This window comes from Nannobrachium achirus (genome assembly GCF_963921795.1).
Source record: "Nannobrachium achirus genome assembly, chromosome: 5".
Lineage (NCBI taxonomy): Eukaryota > Metazoa > Chordata > Actinopteri > Myctophiformes > Myctophidae > Nannobrachium > Nannobrachium achirus.
In genome coordinates, this window is record NC_137814.1 from 46,331,660 (window position 1) to 46,354,693 (window position 23,034).

General features: G+C 41.6%; 2 protein-coding genes across 2 annotated transcripts in view; one reads left to right on the top strand and one right to left on the bottom strand.

Annotated features, from left to right (window-relative positions):
- The window catches only part of pigk (phosphatidylinositol glycan anchor biosynthesis, class K), a 42,026-nt gene extending 24,011 nt beyond the window's left edge, over window positions 1-18,015 (bottom strand). Inside the window, exons 1-9 of the mRNA XM_080726715.1 lie at window positions 17,903-18,015; window positions 17,609-17,662; window positions 15,864-15,955; window positions 14,924-15,059; window positions 14,259-14,370; window positions 13,309-13,405; window positions 11,082-11,199; window positions 7,822-7,932; window positions 3,322-3,494 (exon numbers count right to left, since the gene is read on the bottom strand). Of these exons, the coding sequence (XP_080582841.1) occupies window positions 3,322-3,494; window positions 7,822-7,932; window positions 11,082-11,199; window positions 13,309-13,405; window positions 14,259-14,370; window positions 14,924-15,059; window positions 15,864-15,955; window positions 17,609-17,662; window positions 17,903-17,986 (977 nt within the window). The 5' untranslated portion in view covers window positions 17,987-18,015. The remainder of the gene's footprint in view (window positions 1-3,321; window positions 3,495-7,821; window positions 7,933-11,081; window positions 11,200-13,308; window positions 13,406-14,258; window positions 14,371-14,923; window positions 15,060-15,863; window positions 15,956-17,608; window positions 17,663-17,902) is intronic.
- A 1,314-nt stretch (window positions 18,016-19,329) lies between these two features.
- ak5 (adenylate kinase 5) overlaps window positions 19,330-23,034 on the top strand; it is a gene marked incomplete at both ends in the record, with an annotated part of 87,396 nt that continues 83,691 nt past the window's right edge. Inside the window, 2 exons of the mRNA XM_080725841.1 lie at window positions 19,330-19,389; window positions 21,465-21,651. Of these exons, the coding sequence (XP_080581967.1) occupies window positions 19,330-19,389; window positions 21,465-21,651 (247 nt within the window). The remainder of the gene's footprint in view (window positions 19,390-21,464; window positions 21,652-23,034) is intronic.

Sequence of the window (23,034 nt, forward strand, 5' to 3'; positions counted from 1 at the left end):
CAGAGCGGTTAAAGGTTCTACATCATGCATTTAAAAATATTTATATGGGTCCCAAAAACATTTTTTCAAAAGGTTTGAGTCTAAATTACCACTCCTGAATAAAATTCATGGTGTAGTCCCATTAAGTACTAGACTGACTATCTTCTATGTATAGAGGGTAAGGTGTCTCAGTGTCTGGGTCAATGGCTGAAGAGAACCTTCACTGATTAGCCAGTGCAGGGCTGTTGGTACACACGTTATCACTGGGCTCACCACTGTGAACCTCCTCCATCCACCTCTTATTGAGTCACTCCCTGTTCTCTCTTCCCTAATGCATGTGCATTTCTCCATCTCTCAACTTCCCTCTGTGTCAGACCCCCCACCACCCATCTTTTTCTACCCCCTATAAGTTTGTATGTTGGCAAGTCCCTGTCTTCTCTTCCATTTCGCTGTCCGTCGTTTGTGTGCACGCACTAGAACTCCGAGGTTCTTTGCTTGCCTGATAGGGGGGGGGGGGGGGGGGGGGAGAAGACAGGAAAACAGACCTGACAGTCTGGAAGACAGTCTCCCGCTGAACCTTCCGACATACTCTAACCTGCGTGGGCATATCAGATATGTGAGAAACCGAGTGGCAGGGAGGTGAGAGTGAACAAGAGAGACATTGCCTCTGCACACAAGCTCTCCCTCTCTCACTTAGCAGGAGGATATGAACTCAAATTCAAGGCGAACTTTATTTTACATAAAAAGGATTTGCAGTAAGGATATGTCAATCAACTTACTTGGTTCAAAATGAATCTGCACCACTTCTCCAACCAATACCGGTGGTGCCCGTGACTCCAGCCATCTCAAGGTCAAAGAAAATATTCATTTAACACCTGTTCTGCTAATGGCCTGTTTAATTCCATATCGACCCAAGAACATCCCCCCCCCCCCACTTTCTTCCTGCAATCCCTCTCCAATAACCGCAGTGTGGCCACACGTGTCGCGTTATTTAATTACGTTTACTCTTTGACGCAATGAGGTATGAAATTCACTTCTAATTTGATAGCTTCACCTCTATTCCAATTATCTCGGGTGCTGCGGCACGCCCTGTAGGAACATGTATTTTCGGCCAACAGTAAGCAATGGCTCGAAGGGAACTAACTCATTGTAGCAGAAGGTCTACAGGTCGTGCAGGAGAAAGGGGAGGTCCATTAAAGTAGCTTGTGCGTCCAGGGTAATCCACTTAATGGAAGGCCCTGTGACTCCTCCAGGGAAAAAACAGCTGTTTAGTAATGAGCGAGGAGGGGGTTGGAGATGCAAGTAAGACAGAGAGAGACCCAGGAACGTTGAGAAAGAAAGAGAGAGAGAGACACACACACACACACACACACACACACACACACACACACACACACACACACACACACACACACACACACACACACACACACACACACACACACACACACACACACACACACACACACACACGCACACCAAGTGACGTGTACACAGCACCACTAAATCTCCACCTCCACTTGTCTGAATGGCTGGCTGAGCGTGCGAAAGTGAATTAAAACCGCACTATGTTTAATCACAATTTGTTTCAGAGGGAATCCGCAGTCCTCTCTCCGTGAACACCAGTGGCGATAGCCCCATTGTCAGGGCTTATAATGTAACGCTTTCCAAGGGCTTTCGGACAGAGCTCTTACAGCACTACCATTTCAGGCATTTAGTCAATCTACAAGCTCACATTATGAGAGGTCACGGTGAGATGCATTGTGAGCCTGTAGATCTGCTGTTTTTGCTGAATGTTCGCCTGTTGGCAGTCTGCAGAATAGGGAGACACTAGGGTTACGGCTTCATAACAGCCACAGTCCCCAAGTCTCATAGATGAAAACACATTGCATCATTACATAGGCTATGGTAGCACCAAGTCCTCACTGGAGCTTTGAATGTTGGGAGCAGTCTTTTGTCCTTAATAAAAAGTGTAAGATGTGTAAGATTAGAGTCAATTCAGTGCATCAGCAAACCATGCCCCATTAAAAAAGATCAAATGAAAGGGATTTTCTTACATCATAATTGGAAACGCCTCTAGAATTAGGGCACAAGCCTGCTCAATTACAATGATCACATCTTTTTTCGAGTGCTGGCTGGAGGCTGGTTCGACCAGCCGTATTTGTTGCTAATCAATATCAAAGTAATGTGGTTGATGGAAGTAAGGACTAACTAGCCTGAGGCAAAAGCATCTAAATGGACTCAATGTGTGCCAATTAGCTCTAATTGTGAAAGAATTGGATTCTTTTGCTATACAGTAACCATGGCAGTGGCTCAATTAACAGGCCTGCTCAATGAAATTAATAAAAGGTAAGTGGGGACCTAAGTTTTCATTTCCTTCGCATCTGTTTGCAGAGGAAGAGCAATTTATTGCCAACGTGAGGCCTAATGAGCTAATGTGTGATTGATTGTTTACATTTTGGTACATTAGCTATGGGTTTGCTAACGCTCTAAATGAGTGTCCTTATTAAGGGATTATAGTATTTGGGGAATGGCCAACATCAGTAAGCAGATGATGTTTACCCAGACACAAATGAGATTATGCAGAAAAATGTACAATGCTGCTTTGGTGGGGACTGACAGCTCTCTACCCCCATCTAGTGGTCAGCCCAATTATCACACCCAGTATGTACTGTATGTTGGGGAATAATGCAGTCAGTGCCCTCATGACATTGTATTCAAGCAAACAGGGTGTGTTGTGTGAACTGTGTAATTTACACGCTGGGAAAAAGAAAATAGCAGAAAATGTGTTTTTCTTTCCATTAAATAATACAGTATATGACATGCAGGGATCTATCATTTAAGGTCTTCCATCACCCACAGGGTAAGCATAGTAACCTGCAGTAGGCCTATACTGACCATATTCCATCCCCACGTTCACAGAGAAGATCATTAATAGAGGAATCGATAGAACTAATGAGGGGAGTTCCAAGCAGCACGGCAACCAAAGCCGTATTGTGTATCTAACTAAACTAAATCAAAGAATTTGTCCCGTGGCACTGAAGACAAAAGGCAAAAATTAGCTCAATCTGTGTTTTGTGTTGTACTGCTGAAAGGGTTTTAGTGGAGTTAGCAGAGTTCACTGCCAACTCCACTGAATTCACAGATTTTTTAAATATAATCGTTCCTTGCCTTTTTTTTTCGCAAGCATTTTACTACTCAAATGTGCTGCTTTGTGGCTGTAGCAATATCATTGCAGCATTGTGATTTCAACAATATCACTCGAATACCGCAAGTTACATATAACGTTTTACATATAACTGCGGGAAAACAGACAAACGCAGAGAATAAATGTGGGCTCACCTCTCCTCTGCTGGCTCCTCGGTAACGGTCAAGTTGATGGTTTCCGTGGTGAGCTCCACTTTGCGGACACTGCCAAAGAAGTCGGTGATGAGGACACTCCCCGGGTCTCTCAGGAACAGGTCGGTACGGTGGCCCGGAGTAGACACACACTGGCTCTTAGGGCATACCTTGAACTGGAAGAAGGCACAATAAATCAACGTCAGACATTCAGGCAGCACACAATATGTCAATATTTTTGAAGTTGAATCTTTTGAGCGATATGTTACATGACACTTCAGAACGCTAGAAACTAACATCTCAATAGCTCGGGTGGCTTTGTATAACTCAGTGGATGGATCAGCACACATCGGATATGGTGGCTTCTTATTATGACACACAACTTACAAGTCATTGTCTTCTCAACGGTTTAAGTCAGTGTTTTTTCTGGACTCAGGCCCACTTGAAAATCTCAAAATCTGACCACTTATCACGGCAGCCGTGTCCGTGTGCCTTTTCAGAGCATGTATATTTTAATGATCAATCAATCTATGGTGTTTGATATGGCTTGTATCAATAGAGAAAAAAATACTATGACATTGTTTTACATTATTATTGTAATGATAATATATTGAAATTATAATAGCAATACAATTTTACTGTTTTGCCAATTGTTTGGCGATCCACTTACAATATCCTCACGGCCCACAGGTTAAGAACCACTGGTTTTAAGTGGTCCTGGTACTCTAGAGACTCCCAGGGCTTGTGCTTGTGTTCCCATTGGGACTAATGGTACAATAAAAGCATTTCACCCCGTGGTACTGCAATACACTTAGGAAACATCCATCACACTGTGCATGGCTCTTTAGAGACCACCAAACATGCAACGGCTAATAAGCTGTCATCATGACTCAATGATGTGGATCAAAGGTCAATATCCCTCATCTTACAGACTTACACCGTAAAAAAGTATTAATTTTTCCATCCAGAACTCCATGAGTGTACAAATCTAACATGAAACCTTGTATCTCCAAGTTTCAAAAGTGTATGTTTTTTGTTAAATTAAATCCCTAGTTCATCATACAAAAGTGTCGCACAAAAGTAGTGAAAATAGCAGATCTACAAGGCACAAGCACACAACGCCTCGCGATGCGATCACAAAAAAAAAGGAAGGTTTTGGACATGCAAGGTTTCCAACCGACAACGACGCTATGTTACTTTGTACACACTCAGTTAAGTGAACAGCGGATTTGACTGTGTATATCACAGCTTGCCATCAGCAGCTGACATGGTCAGAGAAGCGTTCAAAGTGTTAATCAGGACTAATAGCATCGCATGGCAAAGATTGTGTCTGCACAGCTCATCTTCTGCATCAAAGCTACTATATCAGAGGCAGAGCATCGCTAGTCTCTCGAGAGTCGAGACAGACTGGATTGGCTCGCAACATTTTCAAATGCTTCCACCATGCAGTCTGTACAACGGAAGCACTGAAGATGTTCAAGGCTGGAAGTAAAGCACATGTCTGTCTCTCTCCCACTTCCATTTTATCTTTTCAGTAACGTAAATTTGTCCTACTGTGAAATTGTGAATCGAATTAATCAGAGGTATATCTAGGTTGCTGGAGAAATGGATATTTTAAATATATTTTAAAATATATTTCCGTGAGTGGAAATGACAAACGATGGCAACTTCCAGGGGGCGTAGTTGCAATACAGATTGTAGCCTTCAAAACTTTGGAATAGTCGTCTGGCTTCAACAGTGTAGACGGTGAATCATCATCACAAAAAGGTGACAAAGTTGAATTGATCAGTACTAGTCCATATACCCACCGATGCCTCAACTATGTGCAGACTGCAAACTTGGGACTACAGGTCTGATAGCCCACTAAGCGTTGTCAGCTGCTGCATATGCCAATGGCCAATGCTCATGTGCAATTTCAGGCTGAATGACCAACGCACTGAGGAGTAAAATGCATGACAATGGTCACATAACGGTATGTAAATGGCCCAGAATGAATTCCCCATTGGTCATGATGTCACCCGCAGCCAGCCAATTATCAATAAAAACCATGGCACGACCGTCTGTCCTGCCTGTAGGACTGTGAAGCGGCCGTTTGGGAACTTAAAAGGCTCACGGCTTGATCACTGGCTCCTCTTGCCTTCATATTGATGTGTCTTTGAGCAAGACAATGAAACCATAAATACTCCCAATGAGCCGGTTGGTACCTTGGTGGTTGCCTCTACCGTCAGGGTATGAAAAGGTAACATAGAATTCCATGACCATTTAGACGTCATGTGTATGTGTTGAATGAGCACAGCGAGCGAGTAAAAATTATAACCAATCGTAATCGTATCGTACAGTCACTTTTTCTTTGGATAGTTTTCACCAGACTGCGGCCGCAACCGGCCCATGGGCTGCCAGTATGATACCCCTGATTTAGGCCTTGTATCTGACCACACGCTTCAGAAAGAAAGATAAAGAAACATCTTTGGGTCAAGAAAGACTGATCGTCAATCAACCACTTGAAAACAGAGAATGAACAGTGGATTCTATAGACATCATCAGAGCACAAATCTAAATGGGATAGGATTTAACCAAAAAAAAAACGAAGAAAATCTTGGCACCAACAGGGAAATCCATACTATTGATTCTCAATGCTGCAAACAAAAAACCAAAAAATGCCTTGAACAAAGAGTGCATTCTCAGAAACAGGTAAATTGGAAAATAATAATATGCATTAGTCGGAGTGTATTGATCAGACCAAAGCACAAAGGCAGCAGAGTCTAGGATTGAAGTATTTGACCGAATGCCCTGGGAGAGTGGGTAGGACCCCAGGTATGGGTGTGTGTGTGTGTGTGTGGGGGGGGGGGGGGGGGGGGGGGTTTATCTCTGTAGGAGTGTGAGCGATAAAGGCAATAGTCAGGCGTCAGGCCAGGTCACCAGAGCATAGTTTTCACACACACACACACACACACACACACACGCTCTGCAGAAGGCAAGCATCGTTTCAGCGTGGGATTGGACAAGCCCCCGGAGCTCCAGGGACCCCCAGGTCCCTGGGGGACCCCCAGATGTAAAAAATGACCAAATGCGCAAACATGACCAAATGACCACCCCAACAGGGCTGCTCACGGGGAATTCCCGGGGACCACCGACTCCTGGTGCTCCAGAACGGATGCAAAAGTGGTGGCGCCCCCAGTGGAGGACCCCCTACACTGCAGCTCACATAAAATGCCGTAACTCCGGCTAGGAGCGACCGGGACAGCCGGGGCTGGTACCTATTCGTCCGCCTTGCCGGCGTGGAGACCCCACCCCTCATTTCTCACATGGCCCTCTTCTAGCGCCACCATGAGGCCGATTCTTGCAAAACACATTTTTGGACACTGCTCCTACAATTTTCGCCCTAAAATCACGCAAATCGGTACACAGTATGTCTACACTCATCCCATCAACATGAATCTGTCCCATATATCGCCACCTCCAGGCCGATTTTAAAAAACACATTTTTGGACACTGCTCCTACAGATTTTGGCCTAAAATCACGAAAATCACTACACAGTATGTCTACACTCATGTCATCAACATGGATCAGGAAGATTTTGGCAAAACACATTTTTGCCCTATTTGTGGAGATAAGTGACCTACGGTCGCTTATCTCCCGATTAGGGAGCCTTACTGGTATAAATGTAGATAATGCGAGAGAGACGGAGAGAAAGGGAGGAACAGACATTAAAAGATTTCTGCCTCGCTATTTGAATGGTAAGAGCCACAAAGCCCTTTTATGGAAGCCAAGTAATTTCCCCATTGTTAATGTTTACATAGATTAAGTCACAGAAAAACGAGTCCTGCATTAGTACAGTTAAGCTTAACAAAGGCACGCTGTTGCCAAAGCATGAATCAGGCTTAAGGTCTGGATCCACATAGGAAACTTTGTCCTAGAAACTCACACCACTGGTTATCATAGTTTAGATGAGGATGAATCAATACTTGCAGTAAACCAGACAGTGGTGTAGTATGAAGTAAAGGGAATAGTCAGCATACTGTCAATTTACCATGCCCCCTTCATCCCCAAGCACCACCTACCCTCCTATGCACGTGCGAGTGCAAACATGACTTCACACTTAGCCCTTTTTTCAGTCTTTAGAGTCCAAACTCGGTCTTCTTAAAGTGGACCAACAGAAAGGGTTATTCTTGTGTTCACATTATCAGTTTTGTAACACACACACACACACACACACACACACACACACACACACACACACACACACACACACACACACACACACACACACACACACACACACACACACACACACACACACACACACACACAAACAATATATATTTACATCACTTGTGGGGACATTACATAGACTTCCATTCATTTTTATGCAAGTCCTGTACCCTAACCTCTATCCCTAAACCTCACCGTTGTCAGAGGTCCCCTGCAGGTGACTGTGTGAACATGCGTTTAGTCCCCATAAGTATAGCTACACAAACTCGCACGCACGCACAGCTCCTCACCAGGTCATTCATGTTGGCAGTGCTGGCAGGGTGGATGTCTTCCAGGAACTCCAGCAGATAAAAGGTGTAGCGGTCCATCAGGTGAACACCTATAGCCAGGTCTGGCTGGTGCTGGAGATGGAGATGGACAAAAAAAAAACGTATTATTATAATTGCATTACATTGCATTTACGCTTTGGGGTCATTTTCATGCTTTGGTTTTAATATTTGCTCTTCATCATTGCTGCAGTTCCAAGTCATCTTTTCATACACATACAGGATCTTGCCATAGTAAAAAAGGTTTTTGAATCATGTTGATACTTCATCATAATAAAAACACTAATTAGTAACTCCGGGGCTGCAATTGTTCTTCCTTTAGAAGGAAATTAGGCCAAATTGCTGCATTGGCAAATGAATACAGGAGGCACGTTGTTCCGCACACATCACTGTTTGACAAAAACTAATTTGCACATTTGCCGTGAAATCTGGTCCTCACAGACTGAAGACGGCTTCCTTACCAATTAGTGAGCATGTGTACAGTATAAAGGCTTTGACAGATAGACAGTGCCAGACGCTCGTTATAAGAAACACACCCATTGTTTTCAACAGCTATAGACAAAGCGTAGGCAACAAGTGAGCATGTCAAACTGGTTGACGCGACTTTCAGAGCTTGGTTCTATTATCGCCAAGGGGAACAAACCACCAGAGCACAATCAACCCCCTCATTCATCCAACTTGCGTGCAACCAAAGAGTGGGCGTCTGCTCATTTCAATGCAATGCTTGGCGTAGGGCTGTCACGATTATGACATTTTACATGACGAATGACGATTATTTGTCCCTCAAATAATTGCGATTAACGATTTAATTGTGTTTTTGTCAATGACAATTACATTTCTGTTTGGCTTTTAAGGTCACAACGTGCGTTGTGAGCTTGTAGATCTGCTATTTCCACATGACATCAATTTGACGAGTGTAGCCGACAATCGAAGCTCACGTCGAGTCTCAGCTCATGTATGCAAATGTTTGTCAGCGTAGACTTGCAGTGCAGGGCAGGCAGGCAGGATAGTCGGGAGAATTTAACAGGCATCTTAACATGCATGTTGCCTCAAACATATGTAAACAATGTCAAAATAGTCTATTTAGCAAAGGACTGTAGATATATATCCCCAAAATAAACAGGCATTCCAAATTGTTTAAAAAAGATTCGCACACACATCCAGAGGTAAAGAATCAGGTCCCCCACACTGTAGCTCCCTTTGAGTAACTTTAGGTAACAAACCCAGAGTGAGGTTTAAGGTCTTCTTCAGTCACTGTGAGTTGGATTACTGGTTGTGATTAAGATTTGCTGCTGTAGTGTTGAATCAGGACTTAACCAAAGCAGAGATTTCTTGCCTGTGTGATTGTGTAAATCATCTCAGGAATTTTAGCAGTCGATATAGTTCAGTGGAAGGCATTGGCATTGAAAAGTCTTAATGATCAAAGGTCAGAGTAATGTTGATGAGTGGAAGCTGTGTCTGAAGAAGAGCATTGGCTCAAAAATGTCACTCTGCGTTTGTTACCTGAATAAAGAAGGAAGGTGTGCGGACATGTTTCTTTACCCTTGATCTCATTTTCAAATTATTTACCATTATGGGGTTAACAAGTGAGATAATTAGAAGCAATTAAACCCATGTTTCGTAAAATGTGTGTGTGCATTCTTCTGTTCTGACATTACTACTTTACTACATTACTACTACTTAGATGAGTAGCACAGCTTGGGTACGGCAAGTCGTGCAGCAAGTACTGGGAGCTGATGGTAGGTGTTGCCAAGTATAAAGATAGGAACGCTTCGGCACTTCAAATTCACCTTTGATGTGAAAGTGATGGGTGTCATTGCCACTCTGCCACTATATCAGATACTTTAGTAACAGTCTACTAGGTTGTCATTGCTAAATACTGAGAGAAATGAAAGAAATAAAATGTAAAAAATAATATAGTTACCGATGTTTTGCATTATTATGATTTATTGTAACTATGAATGACTGAGTTTGACATTAAACACAGCTCAATACCTAGTGATGATTGATTATGCTTTTTGGTTGGCAAGGGATAACGATTGACGCCTTCTGGTGATGAATAACTATGTTTTCCACATATTTTAAAGGCAGTAGCTCACTGGCTTAAAGAAATGTCTATCCATTTGTGTAAATGTCAGACATCAGCTCAAAGTACACTGCCTGTAGCACATTCAGCTATAAACCACTACAGAGTCAAACTCGATGAGAAACCCCATATGAATAACTAAAACAAGAATTGTACAAATCTTTACTTGAAGGTCACTTCCTGGACACTGCTGGACAAATGTTGCATTGCTTATATTACATTTTAAATAACCAATATTATAATGATCTTTATGATTTTGTATGCCAGTATGGCATAACAAATAACAAATTCATTCGGCATTTACAAGTGGAATGTTATTTTTTAAAACGATATCAATGCATGCTAGTATTATTGAACCTACTGTATGGTCGAATTTAAAGTTGAAAATAAAGTCTGGCATGCTGCACAACAACAGTATAGATCATGGGTCGTCAACAGGGGGTCACAGATCCCTAGGGGGTCCTCAGAATTACTACAGGGGGTCCTCCAAATCTTTGAGTGATAGAAACTTTTTTTTTTCCTTCTTTTTTTATATTAACCACTTGAACCCTTGTGTCCATCCATATTCTGAGAACTTTAGCCAAAAATAGCAGATCTACAAGCTCAAAACGCCTCGCAGCTTGTAGATCGGCTATTTTTGGTGGCTAGCTTTGGTGTAGAGGGGAAAAAGAGCAGACTAAGTACAGAGTGAAAGTTAAAGTATTGACGGTTCAAGTGGTTAAATATCTGAATATCTGACGATTGTGTGGTCAAACAATGAAACTATATGGAATCTATGATAAGGTAGTGGGGGTCCCTGCTTCATCTCTCTCTCAACTAAGGGGTCCTTGGCCTTGAAGACCCCTGGTATAGATTATTTAGGAGGCTTTCAGGAATGTCTCTCTCTGACAAACACAACTGCATCCCTTTGACCTTTGGAGCCTGCAGTGCACATTACAATCCTGAGTGTTCAATTAACTCTGGGAGGATCCATTTGGACACTCTCTCAAAGCTTAATAAGTCAACTCTCCAGAAATTAATTAGTTGTGCGTACTTGCAGTAAGCAGTAGTAATGTTGAGCTTCTGTGTTTTGTGCTTATAAGCGAGCAACCCTTTATTTATATTCATGTTGAGTGCAGGAAAATATACGGTGACTCACAGACAGCGAGTCCTCTCCGACTTGGCTGCTGGCCAGGGCCATGAGGTTAGGAGAATAGAACCTCTCGTACATGGAGGCTCCTTGGCAGGTGTCAATGATGAAGAGGAGTTCATTGTACCTGCACACACACGCGCGCACAGACACACACACATCCACACCGACACACACACAGAGCATATTATTATGCTTGTGAGGACATCAACACTTTGGCACGGCATTGTAGCGACTGGCAAGACTACACTAGGCTACTCGAGAATTTTAATAGTGATTGGGGAAACAAACTGGGGGAAACAAAACAAAGCAACGCCACTTATTCTGCTTGTGGTTTCCGCCTAGACCGGATCAAACCACCCGTTGTTAACGATCACCAGGCGAGGTTACACATGCGTGCAACCAAGTATAAATAAGACAGCCCAAACCTGAATATTTTCTAATTTGTAAGCTTAACTCCAGAAATCTGTTTTAACCAAAAACCTTGGTTCAAGATTACGCCCAACTCCAATCAAACCCCTAAACACTGGTTCTCTACGTGGGGTACAGGGACCCCAGGTTTCTTGAGGTGGTTCCAGGGGGTCCCCAGCTAAATTAATCATTTATAGTTAGAGACCAAATGGACTCATACAAATCTGTAAGTGTGTACAAATGAAACCAGAGAGACCCTTATAATTTGTTTCCATTTGGGGGCCTGTCGCCTAAAAGTTGAGAATCACTGCTATAAAGAACTGTATATCCACAATACTACACATCTCAATCTGTCTTTGCTTTCTTGATCAAAAAGGGGAGGTTGCGGCCCGGGCAGCTGGCGTAGCAGTCCAGGCACCTAGGCTTCAATGTAGCCTGACAGCGCATCACAGGTTCGAGTCCCGTTCCTGACGAGCTTTGCTGCATGTCTCTCCCCATCTCTCCCTGCGTTAGTTGTCTGTCTCTACTGTAACACTATAAATAAAGGCCAAAAGCCTTGTTTTCTTTTTCTCTCTCTCTCAAAAAAAAAAAGAGGTGAAGTTTCAGGGCAACTTCATGTCTGCCTCAGATCCAAACACTGGAAGACACCAGTTCACTGAAATGTGGAGGACAGGAGGAGAACTTTAAATGTCTGTTAATGAAGGGAATCGTTTCTTGGAGGATAACATATTACTATAGGAGGCCACAATTTGGTGGCTCAAGCTCGCAATTATATTACATTGCGTCAAGGCTTTTAATTAAGCAAGCCAGGATCTCATTGGCAGCCAGAAGATCTGTTCTGACAAGCGGGTCAAGATCTGGAAGACAATAGGGACACTGCAGTGCTCTCCAAGGACTGTATTCTGCGTTTAGACGGACACTCAACAGTGATTGAAAATGCTGTAGTGTGCATGCCATGTGAATAGGTGGCGGTGACACGCTGCCAGATCGACCAGGCACGCACTTCCGTTCTGCTTCCTGTCACAACAGTTTGTTTGCACCAATGCGGCGTGGCTCTACGGCTCTGAACCGCGAGTCGACGTGAGCCATGACATCACACGTTCTGCGGATTCCCCCGTTTTGCCCGTTTACATGGAGACGTGAGGCAGAGAAGATTTCTACTCTGGAAGGGGTTTACACTTTGTTGCATTTTCAAAACCTGATAACGCCATTTTCCCTAGAGCAGGGGTTTTCAAACTTTTTTGACTCAGGGCACCCCTGTAAATAACTTTTTCATCCACGGCACCCCTGAGTTACACTGTTCATCTTTAGAATTTACATCATATTGGAGAAATATCCGTTTCCATCAGAACTGACTGAAAATAACGTTATACTTGACGTTTAACCACTTGAACCCCAGCATGCCTATTCTGGGGGGGGAAGGTTGAAGGTGATATTGATGTAGTGATATTGATGAATTCCAAATATTATCAAATTATCTTGCGGCACCCCTGGACTGGCATCACGGCACCCCAGGGTGCCCCGTCACCCACTTTGAAAATCGCTGCCCTAGAGACTGCTAAACGGAGCCTCAGAGTGCGTAATAGCCGACACCAACTCTGGACTCCAATCAGGCATATAATAATAATAATTCATTGACAGTCAGGCTGTTAAACACAGATGGAAGATTTAAATAAGGGAGTTTCTGTCTGTCTCGGTCAAAGGTGTTGGGTTTGTGTGTGCATGTATTCGCATAATTTGGTGCTATAAATTCCCACTTGGTCTTATCAAGTGAAGTTAGCAGGTGCTGGATATGTTGTAGCTGTTAAAACATAAATTAGCATACCGTCTTTTCTGCCACATCTGCTCAAAGGCGTCTGCCAGCTCAACGTTGCTGATCTCCTCAGAATCCTGGAATTTCAGGAATCCGTTTCCACCATGTCCTGTCAATACAATCATAAAAACACATCGAACCATGACTCATATGATTAGAATCATATCATCGTGTATCAGATCTAACCTTGACTCAAAGTTCAATTCCAAGGTGATCTTCCATTGAAAAATTATTTATGTACTTTTAGCACATGATTTGTTGTAGAGGGAAATACTAGCTGACCTATTAGTATAGAGCCCTGAGGGACCCTGGTCAACATTTCTGTATGATGTACTGTGTAAGTACATATGTATTACTTAAGATTATTTAATCAGTTTTATAAAAGTAATATATTTGTAATTATATTTGCACATTTAAGTCTTGTGCTCTTGCGTTTTGGCATGGTACAACTTTCCACAACCGCTCACAGTAAAACTGAACAATCCCCATGACCAACTTGTAAAATTTGAAATGATGCTTAGCTCAACCGTATAGACTTTATCCAAGGAAACCATAACAGATCTCTGGGGGACCAGTTTACTGTAGTAAATGTACTCCTCTTCCCTACCTCCAAATAGGCTCAACTTACACACTGGCTGAAACAACATTTTGTGACCTGTTCTATGGTGTTAGTTTTCAGCCATTTTACATGCAGTCAGTGGCCTTGGGGTTAGAGTGTCTGATCTGAGACTGGGAGGTTGAGGTTCGATCCCCAGCAAGGTCATACCAAAGACTCTGAAAAATGGGACCCTGCTTGGCACCCAGCATCAAGGGTTGGACTGGGGTAAGTCATAGCATCATGTCCAGGGGGTGTACTTGTACAACAACCTGCATCACGCTAAGCGAACAGGAGATAGACTCCTTACAATAGTGGGACAACATACTAGGGCTTTTTAAAGTATAGACAGGAGGAGTTGAGGTACCAGTCAGATATATAAGGATGTTGCTGTGGTCATCAGAGAGAAGGCGTTTGGAGCGTGGGGTGCTTGGTGGCATCCTGCCCGTCAGAACTCGCAGGAAGTTCTCCACCGTCACCTGAAAGACAGATACAATTCAAAATGGTATTCTTCTTTTTTTAATTAACCACCCCAGCACCCATATTCTGAGGGGGGCATTAGACAAAAATAGCCGATGTACAAGTTCACAATTGTAGATCGGCTATTTTTGGCAAAGAGATTTGGTGAGGATGGGAAGAAAGCAAAAGTACAGAGACAGGCCCAGTTGACTCAGTCTAGAGGGTTTAAAGGGATAGTTCACGCGTAATGCATAGTTTTAATGCATTACTGGATTCTGAATTCTTGTTCTAACCAACTGAGCAATTGGAAAAAACTGTAAAACAAACTTTGATGAAGCACAAAAGACAAAGGATGCGGTTGCCCCTCTATCTCAAGTCATTCATAATTCATATGAAGTAATTTCCTGGTAAACAGAACGGAACAATCGGTGCGAGGGACAGCTATGACCCACCCACCCTACACAGTCCACACACACATACTCAACCTTGATTCACTCACACGCGCCCTGCTGCCTCTCAGTGGGATGTCATTGTGCGTGTGATTGTGTGTGTTCGGCGACAACATGAGCTAACCTCGTATCCACGGTAATCCACCTCCACATCGTCTCCATACACGTTCAGCTCCATGTTCTTGTGGCTAAACACTGTGGCAGGCTTGGGGTTTCTATGGTTACAGGCCATGTCGTCTGCCAACATCAGAACGATGTGACTGTGAACACAAAGCGGATTGGGGAGTTAGTTATTGAAATTTACTGAATGTTGAGGTATGGTGTTCAAATACAAGTCATGTACGAACTTGTAGTCTAAGTCAAGTAGAAATAATAATGAGAATAGCTCATCTACAAGCTCACAATACGTTGGCAATGTCACAAGTGACCTTATAGGTCTGCTATTCTCACAATGTTTTTCCATTCATCGTAATCAAGGAAAAGGTTTTAAATAATTGAGATACTGATTTGAAGCCAAATCGCCCAGCCCTAATCTGGACTCTTCTAGACTTCTACCTGATACACTACAACACAATAATGAGGATCATGTTTATGAGAGGACATCAGTACCTCAAATGCAATAAGGTCAAATCGAGACATACGAGAAACAGACAGAAAATATCACTATCAGTCTTTAAAGGAGTAGTTCACCCCCAAAATGACTTTTTTTCTATTGATTACTCAGGCCATGGAGAGTAGAGTTCAATAATATTTTTTGGTTTTTGTCACATTCCTAAGACAAAAATGTGATAACAATAAATTTACCCCCATTGATTCCGGATGGTGACCCGTTTCGAAACGGGTCACCATCCGGAATCAATGGGGGTAAATTTACTCGAATCAAAATTTTGTCTTAGGAATGTGACAAAAACCAAAAAATATTATTGAACTCTACTCTCCATGGCCTGAGTAATCAATAGTCATTTTGGGGGTGAACTACTCCTTTAATATCTACAAACGTGAATACAAATATCATTGAGATATTTAACTCAGTATGCTGTGAGGCACCGTTTTATGTGACTAACCTGTCTGGAATGCCCAGTCTCTTGACACTTCTGTACACAGACAGCGTATTGGCCACATGGCGATAGTTGAACCAAAATCTGGATGTGCATACCTATGGTTTACAGAGGAAAGGGAATGATGTGTTAACTTAATGACATAAAATACATCAAATGTTTAATATTAATCTTTTAGGTTATATGTGCATGGATGGAAGGATGCATGTTCCACAATAATTGATGTCTACTTTTGACAGTGACTGCTTCTAGGTATAAATGTGCTTGTGACTGTCTGTCAGACACCTGCAAATTTCCTTTTCTGCTTTCCCTCATGTGAGTTTATTAGTTTTATTTATTTATCACATTAACAACTATAATGTACTATTATTGTCCAAAACATGTTATTATTATATTGTTCTTGCTTGGTATGCAATGCTGTCTTGTTATTTTGCATGCAAGCGCAATGGTAGGTCGTCAGCACTGTAAAATAAATAATCAGTTTACATTATTCTGTCAGAGAAAAGAAACATAAGGGTCAAAATTGGACTGAAGCTTCCACACTGCAAATAAAAGCAGTTGCTAGTAAACAAACAAAACCTCATTTATAGCCTACTAGTACAGCAGTGTCCTTACAATGTGTTTTATCTTGATGTGTTTTTAGCCTGTAGATCTGGTGCGACAGGGCAGGCACAGACAGAGTTCTAGTCTACCGTAGGGCTGTCACGATATGACATTTTACATGATGATTAATTGTCACTCAAATAATTGGCGATTAATGATTTAATTGTGTATTTGTCGTTGATATTTATATATATATATATTATATTTTCTGTTTGGCTTTTAGGCTTTGAAGTTGCATATGGTAGATATGACACGTAACCTAAATATACAAATACATTACTGACATATTTGACAACTTACTACTTAAAAAATAACATTGATAGTGGAAATAGCCGATCTACAAGCTCGCGATGCGACGCGTTGTGAGCTTGTAGATCTGCTATTTCCACTATTTCTGTTATTTCTATTTTTCAACATTCACGATTATGACGATTATGACAAAATAATTTGCGATAATGTCAAATAATCACGATTAGACGATTATGTAATAATTGTGACAGCCCTACTATACCGCCCTGTTTCTAAACACAGATAATCGCAGGAACCTGTCAGTGTCTTGCTCAGGGACACTTCTATACAGATCATCCGTTTCCCAGGGTGTCTCTCTACCCATTCAGCCATTCAACCATGCATTCAGTAATGTAGGAAAGTGAGAAAGTCACATGTCTGTTCGTTATTTCTCTTTTGTTCCATTTAGGTGAAACTTAGAGTAGACCATAACTGTTGGTATTTGTGGGTCTTTTTTATTTTATTACACCATCAAATACCTGAAGAGGGTAGAGCAAGGTTGGAGACAACAATGACATGAGCCTCTGCCTCTTGCCATCACTAAAGCCAAAAATAGACAGACTCAAATCCCCCCTAGTAGTCTGGGGCCGGCCTATATACTAATGCAGCAAACTAACTGCAGTATATACAGTATATAGTAGTATATCCTTGTTTTAACATGTGTGGGGATGATGTCTAGCTGTAGCTAGGCTAAATCCCCCCACCTGACACAAAAGGTGGTCCCCTGGTTGACCACATTGTCAAATTGATTGTGACAACCAGGCTGTCACAATCAATGTGAAAGTGATTGCAGATAATCCGTTGAAAACCCCTAGTTTAGACATATATACAGAAAATAGATATTCGCTTTGAATACTCACCAGCACTGCCCAGTTGTTAGTATGACCACTACTGAAGAACTGTCCTGCTCTGGTCTTCGTATCAAAGGGAGGGGGAAAGAAATACAAATCATATGATGAAATTCCTCTATTTGGGTGTACGTTTTTATATTGAAAAAATAAAAACATGAATGATGTGATACACTGTGTAGTGTGTATCTTACACAGGTTAGCCAAGCTCGCTACATGATAGCTATGTTGTTGCTAGTAAAATGCTACGTGATATCTACAGTTTCAGCACAAATGCAGGCGCGTATTATGAAGACATGTACTCACCTCTATGTTATTGCTCCATACTACCAAGCAGACGGAAAATAAGCACAATAAACTGAGTAATTTCATTGTGCAGCTACAGTACATCCATGCACTGAGTGATCAAGGAAGTAAAAATATTAGCTGACTCCGCCCACCCAGTGGCGGACAGACACTTCCTGATCCACACGTTTCAAAATAAAATGCATCACGCATCACTGTACTGTGTGAATTAATACAGTGATCAATAGAATATCAAATGTATAGAGGGAATTTATCGTTGTAGCAAAAATCTATTTAAAGCTATTACATGATTGATATATTGCTGCTTATTTATTTCCAAATGATATCTAAATAAATAAATGATAAACATAGGCAAAATCATTGCAAGCCAGGTTCTGTTCCCTTATTGGTGAAGATGTCTATTATGATAGATTTATTATGATTGATTCATTAATATGATTAATTAGCCCAAATGGGCCTAATATACGTCAATTGTTATCCCAAATTAAAAAAAAAAAAATGCTCTGTCGTGTTCAGAGAGTTCACTCTCTCCCCAGCCACCATTACAGGCCATGGTGGCCCACTACATTTGATTTGATTTGCATCCATCATTCATGCCTACTACACTACTGATTACTGACACTGACCATGTACATTTTCAATGATATATAGTTTAATACAAATATTTGTTCAACTTTAAACTATTGTGGACTCCTTTGTTGCAAGCATTGAGCCATACATGTAACAATAGACATTCCTGTTCAAATATTTCTCAATAGTGGAACTAAAAATAAGTTGGGACTAGTTCTAGCTTTTGAAAGAATTCAGTGGCTTGTAGCCTAGATTAACTATTTTCACTATATATTTTTAAATAGGGCTTAAGTGTTTTTGGAAAATGTTTTGAAATAATAATATTTAAAAACTAAATGTAGGAAACATAATAGGGACCCATAAAAATGTGTCCGTGACATAAATGGGTCCTCCTGTCCTGAGTACAGAAAAGTTTGGAAAACACTGTGTTAACTTAAAGGCAAGCATTTATGAAAAAGCGCCAGCCAGTAAGTTCGTGGCTGTGCGCCATTTGGGCACAGCTAGCGCGCAAACTCGGTGCCACTGCTGCTGCCAACGTCAATCGCATGTCGCCTGATCTGCTCCATATGCGCTCTTAGATCCAGAAGAGCAGACGGTGGAGCAGAATGCTGTTGCTGTACGAGGGAAGAGGATAGACAAACCTCGCATCACCGTGGGTGGCTGATCAGTGGCATTGCCTTCAGGAATCCAGTCCACTCATATGCACCACGAGGGGAATATGCGCTGATGGTTCGATTCACGTTACTATTGAAGTTCCAGTCGGTCGCTGACAAATCATATCTCCGCCTCAAGTGTTAAGTCTGCTTTGGAAGACACTCTGGACAAGTTGTGTGATTTCAGAGAATACATCTGGAGGGATGAATACCAACGATGCCAAGGAGTATCTCGCAAGACGTGAGATACCACAACTATTTGAGGTGAGGCAGCTATGCATAATTCTGATGAAATCAGATTAATCTGCAACAATTGGAGTATGGACAATATCCGAAATAACTGAATTTAGGGTTAAATGTGAACACTAGGGGCCAGACAGTAGGGGGTGGCCATACGTTGCCATCCTCTGATGCCCAAAATGACGCCCCTGGCAGCAGTGGCAGGTTATGCCTTGGGAACGTATACGTGCGCTTCGAGCTTCTTTTTGCAGAACAGTGGTGGACAGACGCACAGACCTTGTGCGAAGTGATAAAGATGTTGGCAATCGTAGGCTAGTCAATGAAATAATGTGAGTCATAATTCGCGTAACTTATTAGGCTACATCAGCGTGCAACATGCGCTTATTGTAGATTTGCGCGTTACATATGCGTGTTTAATTTTCTTTATGGCCCAACCTGAAATTCTCTAGTCTCTTTAATTTAAGAAATAATTACTGTAGCTCACAAAATGTATTCAATATAATATTCTCAAATGACTTCTTGCAGCATAAATGTAGATGTAAAAACAAAATCAAACCAATGACATTTCCCCCGACCCCTCATACAGTAAGCTATTTCAAAGTATAAAATCAGAATTGTCTTGTCTAACATTAAATCAAATGATTGTACCGCCACAAGGGAAGTAAACACAACAGAAGCTACACAGATCTCATTCCATTATCATTAGAAATGAATGGCAATAAACAGATGCATATAGGTCTACTGCAACCAATCATATTTAATTAACCAATCTTATTCGTTTGGCTGACTTCCAGAGACAGGTTATGTGTCAGCAATTACTGTGTCTGCTACTCAATTACAAGCAGTTATTTTCATTACGTAAGTGGTAATTACATTTAGATTGGAATTTATATCATTATGACCTGCAATTTCTATGTGAGCAATACAGTCCCTTGATACAAAAACACATTATAATTCAATTATTGAATTATGCTGTAGAATTTCATTATACCCTATGTCATCTCAATCTTGCCAAAAATATCAGAACGCTTAGTTATCTTTGTTTTTGTGGATGGTAAAGGTTGATAATGAAGTGGGTGGATATGAAACTGGAAAGATGTCTTGTGTCCCAGGGGAATTCATTGTTTGAGAACATTCAGGGTTAAGGGCCAGATCTCACAAACACTAGCCTGGTTTCTCTCTTGGCATAAAAATGCAGTTCTCACATTTCTCATGCAGTTCCTTTTAAGCAAAACAGGTCATTTGACTTTCAAGTTCAGAGAAAAGCTGACTCTAAATTGTTGGGCATCCATCCGGCTTTGGCTTTTATTCACCTTTCCTGTTGTTGTTTTTCACACAACCCAGAAGCAGAACCAATACATTGACACAAACATAATGGTGAGACTAGACACTTTAATCAACACATGGCACCACACACTCTGATCCTCAGTGATACTTTAACCTTTTCACTTACAGTTATCACTTTGTATTTTATTATATATAGACCCTCTCTCTGGTTCTTTCTCTAGTGGTTCTCAAAGTGGGGTCTAGGGACCCCAGGGTTCCTTGAGGCGGTTCCAGCGGGCCCCTAAACAAAAGGGGACTGCCCATAATTCTGAAGGTTCATTAGTCCGAAGGTTCATTAGTCCGAATTTAGTTAGGGTTACTGAGGTTAAGGTTAGGGTTAGGGTTAGAGTTGGGCATAGTATTCTTAACAAATTCTGACCAATGAACCTTCGGAACAATGAACCTTCGGAGCAATGCCATGGCACCAAACAAAATGAGGAACAATTTAATTTCACTATTATTTAATTTCACTATTATTTAACTGGCTAAAAGTGCCCAATGAGTCTCCGGGTTTTCTTCAGAAGTATGTAATGTAATGTGACAAAAATACTTTCTGTTTCAGGGGATCCCTTGCACACAGCCTTTCCAAATGGTCTAATATGTATCAGCTTGGGGGTCTTTGACATGAAAATGTTTGAGAACCACTGCTCCTATAGTCTCTCCGTGCCACATGGATAAATCGAATCAATGTAGTATTCAGTTATGTGCGGGAAGGAATGTTTACAATGTACAAGGGAAGTTCTCATTGTTTGGTTATTGTTGTTGTTTTCCAGAGCCTACTAACAGGGCTGATGTACTACCGTCCAGATGACCCTCTTGACTACTTGGAAGGCTGTCTTAAAAAGGTGAGGGAGATGGGAGGAGCAGAGAAGGTGAAGTGGGACACATTTGTGGGTCAGGAGAAGAAGTCCCTCCCTCCCCTCAATGGGGGCCAATCACGAAGGTCCCTCTTCAGAAACGGTAAGCATTGAGGGTCAGGTGGTTGAGCATCAGAATAGTATATTCATGGGGGGGAAAATGTAAAAGTTTAAAATTATATTATTGTGGAATATAATGCCATTCTCTGTTTTAGTATAACTCAGCGGCTGGTTTAGAATTACATTAATAATGGACTTTTCATGAATTGATAGAACACATATCGGCGTTGTCGGGTGGAATCGTCGTTGTCCAAAAATGTTTGTTTTGTACTTATCATTTCTAAAATGATTTAAACTAGTGAAAACAGCCGATCTACAAGCACACAGTGCCTCGCACCCGAGGCGTTGTGTGCTTGTAGATCAGCTGTTTTCACTACTTTTGTGCGATGGCCATATGATGAAGCATTTGCGAAAAAACGTACACATTTGAAACTTGGAGATACGAGGTTTCTGCCCGACAGTGACGATATGAAACTGTGTTTGGAGCAATCCAATAACAGGCTGAAGAACAGACAAGAACAGACAGAAATTCATAGGAAACTAACAATAGAATGTCCAGACAACGATCACAGCTGTTGAGACTGTACAGTTGTGTTTCCTGGTGGAAGGAATAATTCAAATGACTGGCACATCTCATAATGATAACGGGTTTTACATTGCAGTAAGAATTGTTCTATGCACCATTGCATCAGTATACGCTATAGTGCAGGCTAATGATCTCGTCATTGGCCACTTTTACAAAACTCTTGAGGTTTTATGTATTTTTTATGTGCATGTGTAATCATTAACCTGGCACAGTGCATACATAAAAGGCTACCAGCGGCAGTGGCTTACGTTTTGTCTAACATATAAGGAAATACTGTAGGTGCAAAGTAGGGCATTAGGATTTGCAAAACAAATCTAAAGGGCTTTGCACACAGGACCGTTGCGTTTCTTTCTGTTTGATGCATGCAAGATTAAAACGCATTGGATTTCGGGGGCTGGTGTGCATGAGGTCATAGAGAATCATTGTTTTCTTTTAAAAAATGGAATCAGTGCGAGAAAAACGCATCTGTGTGCATAGGGCTTTAGTCACAGTCACAGATGACTAATATCAGTACCAATATGAATATTCTATTGCTATGTTGTTTGTGTACGTTGTGTTCCATACCATAGTTGTCATTGAACATCACATTCATTTGATGATGTACTGTACCTCATGCAAATGTGCATACAAATTGAAATTCACGTTTCTGTAACTGAATAAAATAGTATACTGTAGAACAGATTGATCTGTTTGCAGGTGAAAAGCTGCTTACATTCACACAGAACAGACCATGTTTCATGTATGGATTGAGCAATTTAAATAAATCGGATGGCACTTAATACGATACCGTATAGTCTTCTGTAAAAACTAAAGACTCATCCATCTGGCTTGAGAACGTGT